Source organism: Hyperolius riggenbachi, chromosome 5 (assembly GCF_040937935.1).
Source record: "Hyperolius riggenbachi isolate aHypRig1 chromosome 5, aHypRig1.pri, whole genome shotgun sequence".
Taxonomy (NCBI): Eukaryota; Metazoa; Chordata; class Amphibia; order Anura; family Hyperoliidae; genus Hyperolius; species Hyperolius riggenbachi.
This window is the reverse complement of record NC_090650.1, coordinates 2955883-2970155: the sequence shown is the minus strand read 5'-3', so window position 1 is coordinate 2970155 and position 14273 is coordinate 2955883. Positions and strand designations below refer to the sequence as shown.

The 14273-nt window shown below is 45.9% G+C and overlaps 1 protein-coding gene across 4 annotated transcripts in view; it reads right to left on the bottom strand.

Annotated features, from left to right (window-relative positions):
- The window catches only part of LOC137519515 (actinia tenebrosa protease inhibitors-like), a 159611-nt gene that overhangs the window by 101936 nt on the left and 43402 nt on the right, over positions 1–14273 (bottom strand). For 3 of the 4 annotated variants that reach the window (XM_068238474.1, XM_068238477.1, XM_068238476.1), the window contains exon 2: positions 3104–3265. In XM_068238474.1, the coding sequence (XP_068094575.1) occupies positions 3104–3265 (162 nt within the window). Of the gene's footprint in view, positions 1–3103; positions 3266–3542; positions 3594–14273 lie in introns of those variants that run through there. The other variant, XM_068238475.1, reaches the window with a different exon arrangement.

The window sequence follows — 14273 nt, the reverse complement described above, 5'->3', positions numbered from 1 at the left end:
CAGGAAGCAGTCCTTTATACTGAGGTCATCCAATGGGAGCAGACATGCAGATTCCCACACAGCTGAATGGTAATCAATCACAGGCTGACAGCAGGAAAGGGCAGACAAAGCTATGCAGCCTGCAAGAAAGGGATTGCAGCTCCATTGCAACAGACAGTGTTTGCTTTCACAAAAGCATATTAAACTGTCATTAACTTCGTGAGCGCAAGCAAAACTATGCGAGCAAATGCACGCAAAGAAATCAAAAACTGCCTGTCTACAGTAAAACTGCAGCCAGCAGTACATGCTGCAGAAGCGATCGTGACAAAAGCGGAGAGTCACACTGGACCAGCTCTCCTGGCTGCTCTTAACAAAAAGGTGGATTAGTGGCTGACCCTGCACCAGCTGGAGATCGGCAATGTGGTTTGTGACAATGGCAGCAATCTCATTTCGGCTTTGAATTTGGGAAAGTTGACACATGTACTCTGCATGGCACATGTGCTGAATCTAGTCATTCAAAGATTTGTGTCAAATTACCCAGGCTTAGAGGACGTCCTGAAGCAGGCCAGGAAGTTGTGTGGGCATTTCAGGTGGTCTTACACGGCCATGGCACACTTTGCTGAGATTCAGTGGAGAAACAAGTTTCCGGTGAGACGCCTCATTTTCAATAGCCCGACTCGCTGGAATTCAACCCTCCTTACGTTCTCTCACCTGCTAGAACAGGAGAAAGCCGTCAGCCAGTATTACAGCAGAAGAACACACTCTGGGGAGTTAGGGATATTCTGGCCCAACAACTGGACACTCATGCGAAATGCATGCAGGCTCATGCGGCTGTTTGAGGAGGTGACCGACCTGGTGAGTCGCAGTGAAGGCACCATCAGCAACTTGATCTCGTACGCTTACTTCCTGGAGCGTGCCGTGCGTAGAGTGGTCGATCAAGCTGTGGAGGAGTGTGAAGAGGAACAGTTACGGGAGGAACAGTTGTGGGAGCAATTCTCATCAGAACCAGATGTTTCCTCAACACCTGCGGCAGCACAGAGGGGGAGGAGGAGGAAGAGTCATGTTGGGAAGAGGAGTCAGACTCCGATGATATGCAAGGTGTTTCTTTGGAGGAGGAAGAGGAGGCGGCAGCAGAAGAACAACTGCAGCAGGCGTCGCAGGGGGCTGGTGCTGCTCAATGTTCCCGTGGTATTGTTTGTGGCTGGGGGGAGGAGGAGGACTTACCTGACGTCACTGAGAAAGAGCAAGAGGAGGTGGAGAGTATGTCTGGGTCCAACTTTGTGCAGATGGCGTTTTTCATGCTGTCCAGCCTGTTGAGGGACCCCTGTACAAAAAACTCAAGGGGAATGAGCTGTACTGGGTGGCCACGCTACTAGACCCTCGGTATAGGTACAAAGTGGGAGAGATGTTTCCAAATCACCTGAAGGCAAAAAGGATGCAGCACTTGCAGAACAAGCTGGCAATGATGCTTTACAATGCGTTTAAGGGTGATGTCACAGCACAACGCAATAAAGGTACCACTGCCAGTAATCCTTCTCCCATGTCCACGCAGGCAAGGACAGGACACTCCAGCGATCTCATGGTGATGTGGGACTTGCAGATATTCTTTAGTCCAACGCCTCGCCTTCGCCCTTCCGGATTCACCCTCCACCAATGCCTGGACCGGCAGGTAGACGACTACCTGGCCTTAAGTGTGGATGTAGACACTGTGAGCAGCAATGAACCCTTGGACTACTTGGTGCGCAGGCTTGACCTGTGGCCAGAGCTGGCCCAATTTGCCATACAACTTCAGGCTTGCCCTGCCGCAAGCGTCCTGTTAGAAAGGACCTTCGGTGCAGCTGGAGGCATTGTCACTGAGAAGAGAAGTCACCTAAGTCACAAAAGCGTTCAGTACCTCACCTTTATCAAAATGAATGAGGCATGGATCCCGGAGGGCTACTGCCCGACCGAAGACTAAGTCAGTCCCCACACAGCACCTCTGCCTGCACGCCGTGTGACTGCCTGCCCCAAGACTAAGTCAGTCTCCACACACAGCATCTCTGCCTGCAGGCAGCTTGACTACTTTCTCCGCCACCACCAACAGGGTCCAGGACTCCAGGTGGATTCATGAATTTTTAAAGCCGCTGCTAGCAGCCACTACACTAATTTTACTGGTGCGTGTACATGCCTGCCTAATTTTTCTGTCTGCACTGCAGCTGCAACTACAAAACAAAAGGCATGTACATGTGTCAATTCTCCTTCGTGATCATTACCTTGCCGCGGTGAAAGGGCTTGCGTATTACAATGAAGCAATGACCGGCGCATAGATGAGTGTCTTGGGGGGCACACAAAAGATAATAAGGTCGTTTCTTCATTGTGGACAGACCAACTTTGATCAGCTGGACAGTCACTGTTGTTCTATCATTGAGCTACCACAGCCCAGCGACCATATGGGCTTGAACACCGCCACGGCCTGCACTCTTGCCATGGTGCGCACTAGTCCAGCATGGCCGTCACTACACAAACAGCTGTTTGCGGTGCGTTATACAGGGAGTTTGGTGTGTCAGTGTGAAGCAGTACTCTAATTACACTCCCTGATTGATGTATACACATGCAAGATGTTTTAAAGCACTTTAGGCCTGCAATTTAGCATTCAATGTGATTTTTGCCCTTAAAACGCTGCTTTGTGTCACATCCAGATTTTTCCCCGGGACTTTGGGCATGTATCCCACTCCGCCATGCCCCCCTCCAGGTGTTAGACCCCTTGAAACATCTTTTCCATCACTGTTGTGGCCAGCATAAGTGTTTCTAGTTTTCAAAGTTCGTCTCCCCATTGAAGTCTATTGCGGTTCGCAAAAGTTCGCAAGTTCGCGTAAAATCGGAGGTTCGGGCCATCTCTAATTCTAACCACTGTTTCCTATGGGTTTTGTTCTGTATGTGCTAATACTATAGGTTCATTGTATTTGTGTGCGCTTTTACTTGTTTAAAAATCTTTTTTTTTGTGAAATTAGTACTTTATTCCTCAACCCCACAGAAGCAGGAGGCCCTGTGCAGCAGGTACATTATGAATATGACCAATACAATTGTGTGAATGTGAAACTAAATATGTGAAGTCATTGTGAGAGAATGATGCACTGGTAATTACCACAGGTGCGAATACAGTCCTCAAGTGTCCGGAAATTATTTCCATTTCCCTGGCAACCTCCATAAACAAATTTTTTGCAAGATTCGGTCTCGGGATCGTAGTAATAGTGTTCCATATATGCATCGCATGGGCCGGGATCCGGACTTAACGTACAGATGTCATCTACATGGAAACAAAAGGAAGATGTCAGGAATTAAGGAAAATATTTACTGAAAAGAATGATGAAGATTTTGCAGGAATGGGGCATGAATGACAATTTATTATTACATCCTTATTTCTATATATGCTGGCAGTGTAACATGTAAATCAAACAGAATATGACATTGCAGGCCACTTATTCCCCTACACCCAACTGAAAATAGTACAAACACAACATTTACAAATATTAAAAATTTGATTTTTTTTTCTTTTTAAATAGGTAAAGGCTGTCCCTACTTACAAATAGTGATGGCCTGAACCATCCGCCCGGCAAACAGTTTAGTGTGAAGTATGGGTGTTGGAGCTCACCCCCTCAGGCAAACATATGACGCGTTCAACTCGCCACGTACATCAAAAAATGGCATCTGAAAAAAAAGAGACTCCCCCTGTTGGTGCCTAACTCTCAAATCCCTCTAGTGGTTTCTAACCCTAAGGCTCCCCTGGTGGCTTAAGGGTTAACCCTAAGGTGTGTTGGAGATACAACTGCATGTACTTTATATAGTACTGAGTATTAACACCACTAGACCAGTAGATGGCACTGTAGCAAATACTAAGGTTAACAGTTATGTGTGTCTGTCTGAAAACTTGTTTTCTTTATCTCTTCCTCTCTCTTCACAACTAAGATGTCTGCTGTTACAGTTTACTGAAATGCTCTGTATGCTTGCAGCTTAATCCAGCCAAGTAAACCAAGTTCTGCCTCATCACGAGCTTCTAGTGTCTTCTCTAATACATAACCAACAGGTTATGGGCCCAGCTCCAGACACTAGAAAGAGGAAAACTACAAGCAAGTAAGTGCTGCATCTATAATCATACTGAATCCTGTGGGAGGAAACACGAGCTGCACCCAGAAAGATGGCAAGCGCTTCAGATATGAAGTTTACAAAAGCAAAGCTTAACAATACAAACTACCAGCTGTGGAAGTTTAAGCTTGAAATGCTGTTATCCAAAGATGACTTGTGGCAGGTGCTGGATACAGACAGGCCCAATGACAACCCAGAAGAATGGGACAAAAAAACAGGCAAGCAAAAGCAGTCATAAGCCTGCTAGTGGAGGATGATCAACTCATTCATATAAGGAAAGAAAACACAGCTAAAGGTATGTGGACTGCATTACAAAGGCTGCATGAACGTGCAAACCTAAACAGTAAACTATATCTGCTACGCAAACTGTATAAGATGAGGCTGGAAAAAGGGCAGGAAATTAGTGAACATGTAAATGCTATGCTAGAGATTGTGGACCAGCTGGGTGCAATAGGCGAAGAAATGAAAGACAATCACGTAGTAGCATTACTGCTATGCAGCCTCCCGGAATCATACAGTGCCCTTATAAATGCTCTAGAAACTAGACCAGAAACTGAACTGACGCTAGAATATGTTAAGGGAAAACTAATTGATGAATACAGCAGAAGAAAGGAAAACCTGCATAGTGAAGAGAACGAGAGATCAGAGACAGCTCTAAAGGTGCATGAAGGCACAAGACAAAGCAAAGAAACCAGGGTGTGTTTTCGCTGTAAAAAGGCCGGTCACCTGAAAAAGAACTGCTCAATCTGGAAAGCTGAGCAAAGAAAGCAGGAACCACCCACAAGAGAAAGAGCTAAAGCAGTCATGCAGGAAAATGAAAGTGCATCATGGAGTGGTACTTTTAAAGTGACTCAGAATAGCACCGCAAGCGGATGGTACATCGATTCAGGGGCAACAAGCCACATGACAAGTGACGAGACATTCTTCACAGAAATTGATTACAGTGTTAAAGACAAAGTCTTCCTAGCAAATGGGAAAAGTATTACTGCTGAAGGTAATGGTCAGGGGTTTCTGAACTGCAAAACACCATCAGGGGGCAAGCAGAGTATCCTTGTAAAGAACGTTCTATATGTTCCAAGCCTAGAAGGAAGCCTCCTATCAGTGAAAACCCTTGCAAGCAATGGACTCACCGTCCAGTTCAGAGGTAATGAATGCACAATTCAAAATGGAAAGCAAATCCTAGCAAGAGGAAAATTAAATGAACACCTGTACAAGCTCGTCACTGAAAATGAGAAGGCTAAAGCAGCAACTCATAACCCACATGACAAGTGCATCCACCTGTGGCACAGAAGATTGGGACATCGAAACCCAGAAGCTATAAAGGACCTTGCAAAGAGAGGTCTATCAGAAGACATGAAGATACTGCCTTGCCACACACTCAGCAAGTGCACGTGCTGCATCAAAGCAAAAGCCACCAGAACCCCTCTTCCACAGAGCAGTCAGAGAAAAACCACTAAACCTATGGAACTGATACATAGTGATGTGTGCGGACCAATGAAAACCGTCACACCCGGCGGGAACAGATATTTACTGACTTTCATTGACGATTATTCTAGGTACACAATAACTTATCTGATGAAGCACAATAGTGAAACTTTAGAAAAACTTCAAGAGTTTGTAGCTATGACAAGCAACAAGTTTCAAAGAAAACCTGAAATAATACGCACTGACAATGGAGGAGAATATACGAGTAAGGAGATGGAATCATACCTGAAGAAACACGGTATCATACACCAAACAACTGTACCATATACTCCTGAGCAAAACGGTGTAGCAGAAAGGAAGAATCGCACTCTTGTAGAAATGACCAGATGTATGCTTTCAGATGCTGGCTTACCTAACAAATACTGGGGAGAAGCTATAATGACTGCAACATACTTACAAAACAGGCTCCCATCAAAAGCTATCGAGAGTACACCATACGAAATGTGGAATGGATCGAAACCTAATGTAGGCCACATCAGAGTGTTCGGCTGTAAAGCATATGCCCACATTCCAAGTGAGAAACGCTCCAAGTTGGAGAACAAAGCCATAGAAGGCATTCTGGTGGGCTACAGTGAGCAGAGTAAGGGATACAGAATCCTTTGTCCAAAGACCAATAAGGTGACAGTCAGCCACAGTGTCTATATTGACGAAAGCGAAGCACCAGATAATACAATTCTTGAAAAATGCGGAGAGGATTTGCGGGCTGAATCAGCAAGAGACACGGACTCATGTGAAGCAGAACAAGAGCCAGACCAAGAAGTGGAACTTACAATCAACGAGCCAGTAGAACCCACTGAGCAACAAGAAATCAGAAGATCCACTCGGACTACAAAAGGGATACCACCCCGCAGGTTATCATATGCTGCAAAAATGCATCAAACACAGGAGCCAACATCCTGGGAAGACATAGAAACTTTGCCAAGAAGGGAAGCTGATCAATGGAGAAAAGCAGCTGAAGAAGAAATAAAATCACTTCAAGAAAATAAAACTTGGTCACTAACAGAACTCCCTCCCGGTCGCAAGACCATTGGAAGCAAATGGACTTTTAAAGTGAAATATGATGCAGAGGGAAACATCTATAGATACAAAGCAAGATTAGTTGCCAAGGGATACTCCCAGAAATTTGGAGAAGATTATGATGAAACATTTGCTCCAGTTGTGAAATATTCCACCATGAGAACACTCCTTAGCGTTGCTGCCGGAAAGGGAATGCAAGTGAAGCACCTAGATGTCAAAACTGCCTTTCTATATGGAGACATCAAGGAGGATCTATACATGGAACAGCCACCAGGATTTGAGGAGAAAAAGAACCTTGTATGCAAACTGCAGAAGAGCATCTATGGGCTCAAGCAAGCGGCGAGAGTGTGGAATGAAAAGGTGAACGAAATACTCATGAAAGAAGGATTCTCAAGAAGTAAAGCGAATCCATGTCTGTACTCGAAAAATCAAGAGAACAGATGGACATATATCCTAATTTACGTTGATGACATCTTGACGTGTTTTGAACAAGAAGGGGACTATGACCAAATAGTTCACAAACTGAAACAAAACTTTGAAATTAAAGAGTTGGGGAACATTACTCACTACCTAGGAATTCAAATAGAGCAGGAAGAGGATGGAAGCTATCTTCTTAACCAAAATCAGAAAATTACAGAAATATTAGAACAGTTTCACATGCAAGATGCAAAGGAAGTGAGAACGCCAATGGAACCAGATTATCTGAAATACAATGGAACAGAAAATTTGTTACCTAACAATGATTACTACCGCAGGGCAATCGGAAAATTGCTATACATTACCACTGTGACAAGACCAGACATTGCTGTAGCAGTGGGAATACTTTGCAGAAAAGTCACATCACCGTGTCAACGCGACTGGAACGTAGTAAAAAGGGTAATGCAATACCTAAAGGGAACAAATCAGATGAAGCTGAGACTTCCAGCATCGTCAAACCCAAAACTGATTGGATATGTGGACGCCGACTGGGCTGGAGACACCACTGACCGGAAATCTACAAGTGGTTACATCTTCCAGTATGGACAAGGAACCATAAGCTGGTCAAGTCGGAAACAAGCGACTGTTGCACTCTATTCAACTGAAGCGGAATACATAGCAGCAGCTTATGCATGTCAAGAAGCCATTTGGATTCGTCAGCTTCTACTAGACATGGGACTAAATATGTCACAACCCACACCCATCTTTGAAGACAATCAGGGATGCATAAAGCTCACACAATCTGAGAAGGTTAACCCAAGAACCAAGCATATTGATGTAAAATATCATCTGCTTAGGGACATGCAAGAACAAGGAGTTATCGACATTCAGTACTGCCCATCAGAGGAGATGACTGCAGATGCACTCACCAAACCTTTGCCCAGGGAACGTCATTGTTTTCTACAAAAGAGACTGAATGTTGTATAATAAAGCACATGCCGTTGAGAAGGGGTGTTGGAGATACAACTGCATGTACTTTATATAGTACTGAGTATTAACACCACTAGACCAGTAGATGGCACTGTAGCAAATACTAAGGTTAACAGTTATGTGTGTCTGTCTGAAAACTTGTTTTCTTTATCTCTTCCTCTCTCTTCACAACTAAGATGTCTGCTGTTACAGTTTACTGAAATGCTCTGTATGCTTGCAACTTAATCCAGCCAAGTAAACCAAGTTCTGCCTCATCACAAGCTTCTAGTGTCTTCTCTAATACATAACCAACAAGGTGGTGGTGCCTTACCCTAAGGTGGTGATTAAACCCAACACCCCCCAGTGGTGCCTAACCCCAAGGTCCACCCCTTGTGGTGCCTAATCCTAACCACCCCCTGGTGATGTCTGACACTAAGACCCCCCTGGTGGTGCCTAACCCTAAGACCCCCTGGTGGTGCCTGACCCTAAGACCCCTCTTGTGGTGCCTGACCCTAAGACCCCGTGATGGGGCCTAACCCTAAAACTTCCCAGGTGGTGCGTAATCCTAAGATTCTTCCCCTGATGGTGCCTAACCCTAAGACCCCCCCTGGTGGTGCCTAACCCTAAGACCCCCTAGTGGTGCCTAACCCTAAGACCCCCCCTGGTGGTACCTGATCCTAAGACCCCTCTTGTGGTGCCTGACCGTAAGACCCCCTGGTGGGGCCTAACTCTAAAAACCCCCTGGTGGTGCTTAACCCTAAAACTTCCTGGGTGGTGCCTAACCATAAGATTCTCCCCCTGATGGTGCCTAACTCTAAGACACACCCCCTTGTGGTGCCTAACTCTAAGATCCCTATGGTGGTGCCTAACCCTAAGACCACTGGTGGCGCCTAACCCTAAGACCCCATGGTGGTGCCTAACCCTAAGACCACTGGTGGTGACTAACCCTAAGACCCCATGGTGGTGCCTAACCCTAAGTCCCCCCCAGGTGGTGCCTAACCCTAAGAACCCTCTTGTGGTGCCTGACCCTAAGACCCCCTGATGGGGCCTAACTCTAAAACCCCCTGGTGGTGCCTAACCCTAAAACTTCTCTGGTTGTGCCTAACCCTAAGATTCTCCCCCTGGTGGTGCCTAACCCTAAGATCTCTCTGGTGATGCCTAACCCTAAGACCCCCTGGTGGTGCCTAACCCTAAGACCCCCCATGGTGGTGCCAAACCCTAAGACCCCCTTGTGATGCCTAACCCTAAGGCCCCCTGGTGGTACCTAACCCTAAGATTCCTCTGGTGGTGCCTAATCCTAAAACCCAGTGCTGGGCCGAAATTACGCATTAGCGTAATTACGCATCGTAATTCACTACAAATGCACCGTAAGCGTTACGTGTAAGGTTACGGTATTACGCGTAATTAATTACGCGTAGACCGTAGGGTTACGTTTTACGCGTAACAAATTACGCGTAAGACAGTAAACTCCCATTGAAATTACACAGTCTGCCGTAATCGCGTAATATTACGCTCCCGTATAATATAAAAAAGCCGCCGACTTTAAGGGTTAATAGCAAAGCCCCCTTAAGTGCTAAGAGCCTCAAATTTGGAGAATATATTAAGGAGATCAGAAGGAATAAGAGGAAAAAAAAAATTTTCAAAAAGACCTTATAGTTTTTGAGAAAATCGATGTTAAAGTTTCAAAGGAAAAATATATACATTTAAAAACCCGCCGACTTTAACGGTTAATAGCAAAGCCTGCTTAAAATTTAGGAACACCAAATTCACAGGGTATATTAAGGGGATCAGTGGGAATAAGAGGAAAAATTTTTTTTTCAAAAAGACCTTATAGTTTTTGAGAAAATCGATTTTTAAGTTTCAAGGGCGAAAATGTCTTTTAAATGCGGAAAATGTCAGTTTTTTTTGCACAGGTAACAATAGTGTTTTATTTTCATAGATTCCCCCAAGTGGGAAGAGTTTTACTTACTTCGTTCTGAGTGTGGGAAATATAAAAAAAAAACGACGTGGGGTCCCCCCTCCCAGACCTCTTTAACCCCTTGTCCCCCATGCAGACTGGGATAGCCAGAATGCGGAGCACCGGCCGCGTGGGGCTCCGCACCCTGACTATACCAGCCCGCATGGTCCATGGATTGGGGGGTCTCGGAAGGGGAGGGGCAGCCAAGCTTTCCCCTCCCCCTCCGAGCCCTTGTCCAATCCAAGGACAAGGGGCTCTTCTCCACCTCCGATGGGCGGTGGAGGTGGAGGCCGCGATTTCCTGGGGAGGGGTTCATGGTGGCATCTGGGAGTCCCCTTTAAAAAGGGGTCCCCCAGATGCCCACCCCCCTCCCAGGAGAAATGAGTATAGAGGTACTTGTAGTACCCCTTACCCATTTCCTTTAAGAGTTAAAAGTAAATAAACACACAAACACATAGAAAAAGTATTTTAATTGAACAAAAAACATAACCACGAAAAAAGTCCTTTAATATTCTTAATTAACCATTAATACTTACCTGTCCCTTTAAAAGCCAGTTCCCACGCAATATCCTCGGAAATATACTAATCAGTTACAATGTAACAAAGTTATTACAATGTAACAACTTTGTTACATTGTAACTACGCCGCACCCGACGTCACTCACCGCCGCCGCCGCGTCTGTGCTGCAGGACCCGACAGAGCTCTGAGCTATAGCTCAGAGCTCTCTAAGCATCTTTGTATTTGGGCTCCAAAGAGCCCCATTGGTCCTTAGCAGACCAATGGGGTTCCTTCTGATTTGAAGGAACCCCATTGGTCTGCTAAGGACCAATGGGGCTCCTTGGAGCCCAAATACAAAGATGCTTTTGAGAGCTCTGAGCTAATATAGCTCAGAGCTCTGTCGGGTGAAGGGACGCTAAGTCCCCGCCGGCTCCGCTGCCCTCCCCGCCTCTCCCACATGTCACCTATATACATGCTGGCACCCATGGGTGCCAGCATGTATATGAGTGACAGGTGTGGGCGGAGTGGACGGCGGGAGCCAGCGGGGACTAGCGTGTATGCGGCGGCCGGCGGGTGAGCGGCGAGTGACGTCGGGTGCGGTGGTGTTACAAAGTAACAAAGTTGTTACATTGTAATAACTTTGTTACATTGTAACTGATTAGTATATTTCCGAGGATATTGCGTGGGAACTGGCTTTTAAAGGGACAGGTAAGTATTAATGGTTAATTAAGAATATTAAAGGACTTTTTTCGTGGTTATGTTTTTTGTTCAATTAAAATACTTTTTCTATGTGTTTGTGTGTTTATTTACTTTTAACTCTTAAAGGAAATGGGTAAGGGGTACTACAAGTACCTCTATACTCATTTCTCCTGGGAGGGGGGGTGGGAATCTGGGGGACCCCTTTTTAAAGGGGACTCCCAGATGCCACCATGAACCCCTCCCCAGGAAATCGCGGCCTCCACCTCCACCGCCCATCGGAGGTGGAGAAGAGCCCCTTGTCCTTGGATTGGACAAGGGCTCGGAGGGGGAGGGGAAAGCTTGGCTGCCCCTCCCCTTCCGAGACCCCCCAATCCATGGACCATGCGGGCTGGTATAGTCAGGGTGCGGAGCCCCACGCGGCCGGTGCTCCGCATTCTGGCTATCCCAGTCTGCATGGGGGACAAGGGGTTAAAGAGGTCTGGGAGGGGGGACCACACGTCGTTTTTTTTTATATTTCCCACACTCAGAACGAAGTAAGTAAAACTCTTCCCACTTGGGGGAATCTATGAAAATAAAACACTATTGTTACCTGTGCAAAAAAAACTGACATTTTCCGCATTTAAAAGACATTTTCGCCCTTGAAATTTAAAAATCGATTTTCTCAAAAACTATAAGGTCTTTTTGAAAAAAAAAATTTTCCTCTTATTCCCACTGATCCCCTTAATATACGCTGTGAATTTGGTGTTCCTAAATTTTAAGCAGGCTTTGCTATTAACCGTTAAAGTCGGCGGGTTTTTAAATGTATATATTTTTCCTTTGAAACTTTAACATCGATTTTCTCAAAAACTATAAGGTCTTTTTGAAAAAAATTTTTTCCTCTTATTCCTTCTGATCTCCTTAATATATTCTCCAAATTTGAGGCTCTTAGCACTTAAGGGGGCTTTGCTATTAACCCTTAAAGTCGGCGGCTACCTAACATTGATCCATGCGTCAACTTTTCCGCTTGGCAGCATGACCTTACGCATTAATTGCTAGTATGATTTTACGCGTAAGCCTATAACGTAATAACCTGAATTACGGTATACTTACGCGTAATTGCGTAAGTGCTATGCGTAATTATAGACATGTACCGAAATTGAATGTCTATGCCGTAAGCGTAATTTCGTAATGCGTAATAGCGTAAAATTACGCGTAATGATCCGTAAGCGTAGCTTTCTCCATTACGACCAGCACTGCTAAAACCCCCTGGTAGTGCCTAACCCTAAGACCCCTCTGGTAGTGCCTAACCCTAAGATCCCTCTGGTGGTGCCCAACCCTAAGGCCCCCTAGTGGTGCCTAACCCTAAGACCCCCTTGTGATGCCTAACCCTAAGGCCCCCTGGTGGTACCTAACCCTAAGATTCCTCTGGTGGTGCCTAATCCTAAAACCCCCTGGTAGTGCCTAACCCTAAGACCCCTCTGGTGGTGCCTAACCCTAAGACCCCTCTGGTGGTGCCTAACCCTAAGACCCCTCTGGTGGTGCCCAACCGTAATCCCCACAATAATACAGTAATATGATAAATAACAATTTAATTTAGAACCTGTTAAACAATTTTAATCCTTAAAACTCTGCTAGTACTAGTAGTGCCTAACCCTTAAATTCCCACATCGTTTATCAAAATATTATTTAATGGGTGCCCATTGTAAATGTTATTATGCACCGGGCATTCAAATTTCCTATTGGGTGCCTGTCAAATGATATTTAACATGAGAGTCAATGGCAGCGCCCTTTTTTTGTCCACTTGCCTTATGCACCCAAATGTCCTGTTTCCTGACTAGTGTTGGGCGAACAGTGTTCGCCACTGTTCGGGTTCTGCAGAACATCACCCTGTTCGGGTGATGTTCGGGTTCGGCCGAACACCTGATGGTGTTCGGCCAAACTGTTCGGCCATATGGCCGAACTAAGAGCGCAAGGCCGAACGTTACCCGAACGTTCGGCTAGCGCTGTGATTGGCCGAACGGGTCACGTGTAGTGTTGGGCGAACATCTAGATGTTCGGGTTCGGGCCGAACATGGCCGAACTCCGAACATAATGGAAGTCAATGGGGACCCGAACTTTCGTGCTTTGTAAAGCCTCCTTATATGCTACATACCCCAAATTTACAGGGTATGTGCACCTTGGGAGTGGGTACAAGAGGAAAAAATTTTTTTCGCAAAAAGAGCTTATAGTTTTTGAGAAAATCGATTTTAAGGTTTCAAAGGGAAAACTGTCTTTTAAATGCGGGAAATGTCTGTTTTCTTTGCACAGGTAACATGCTTTTTGTGGGCATGCAGTCATAAATGTAATACATATAAGAGGTTCCAGGAAAAGGGACCGGTAACGCTAACCCAGCAGCAGCACACGTGATGGAACAGGAGGAGGGTGGCGCAGGAGGAGAAGGCCATGCTTTGAGACACAACAACCCAGGCCTTGCATGAGGACAAGAAGCGTGCGGATAGCAATTTGCATTTTGTCGCCATGCAGTCATAAATGTAATACAGATGAGAGGTTCAATAAACAGGGACCGGAAACGCTAACCCATCACAGATGTTCATTGTTCATGTTACTTGGTTGGGGTCCGGGAGTGTTGCGTAGTCGTTTCCAATCCAGGATTGATTCATTTTAATTTGAGTCAGACGGTCTGCATTTTCTGTGGAGAGGCGGATACGCCGCCGATCTGTGACGATGCCTCCGGCAGCACTGAAACAGCGTTCCGACATAACGCTGGCTGCCGGGCAAGCCAGCACCTCTATTGCGTACATTGCCAGTTTGTGCCAGGTGTCTAGCTTCGATACCCAATAGTTGAAGGGTGCAGATGGATTGTTCAACACAGCTACGCCATCTGACATGTAGTCCTTGACCATCTTCTCCAGGCGATCGGTGTTGGAGGTGGATCTGCACGCTTGCTGTTCTGTGTGCTGCTGCATGGGTGTCAGAAAATTTTCCCACTCCAAGGACACTGCCGATACCATTCCCTTTTGGGCACTAGCTGCGGCTTGTGTTGTTTGCTGCCCTCCTGGTCGTCCTGGGTTTGCGGAAGTCAGTCTGTCCATGTACAACTGGCTAGAGGAGGGGGAGGATGTCAATCTCCTCTCTAAAGTCTCCACAAGGG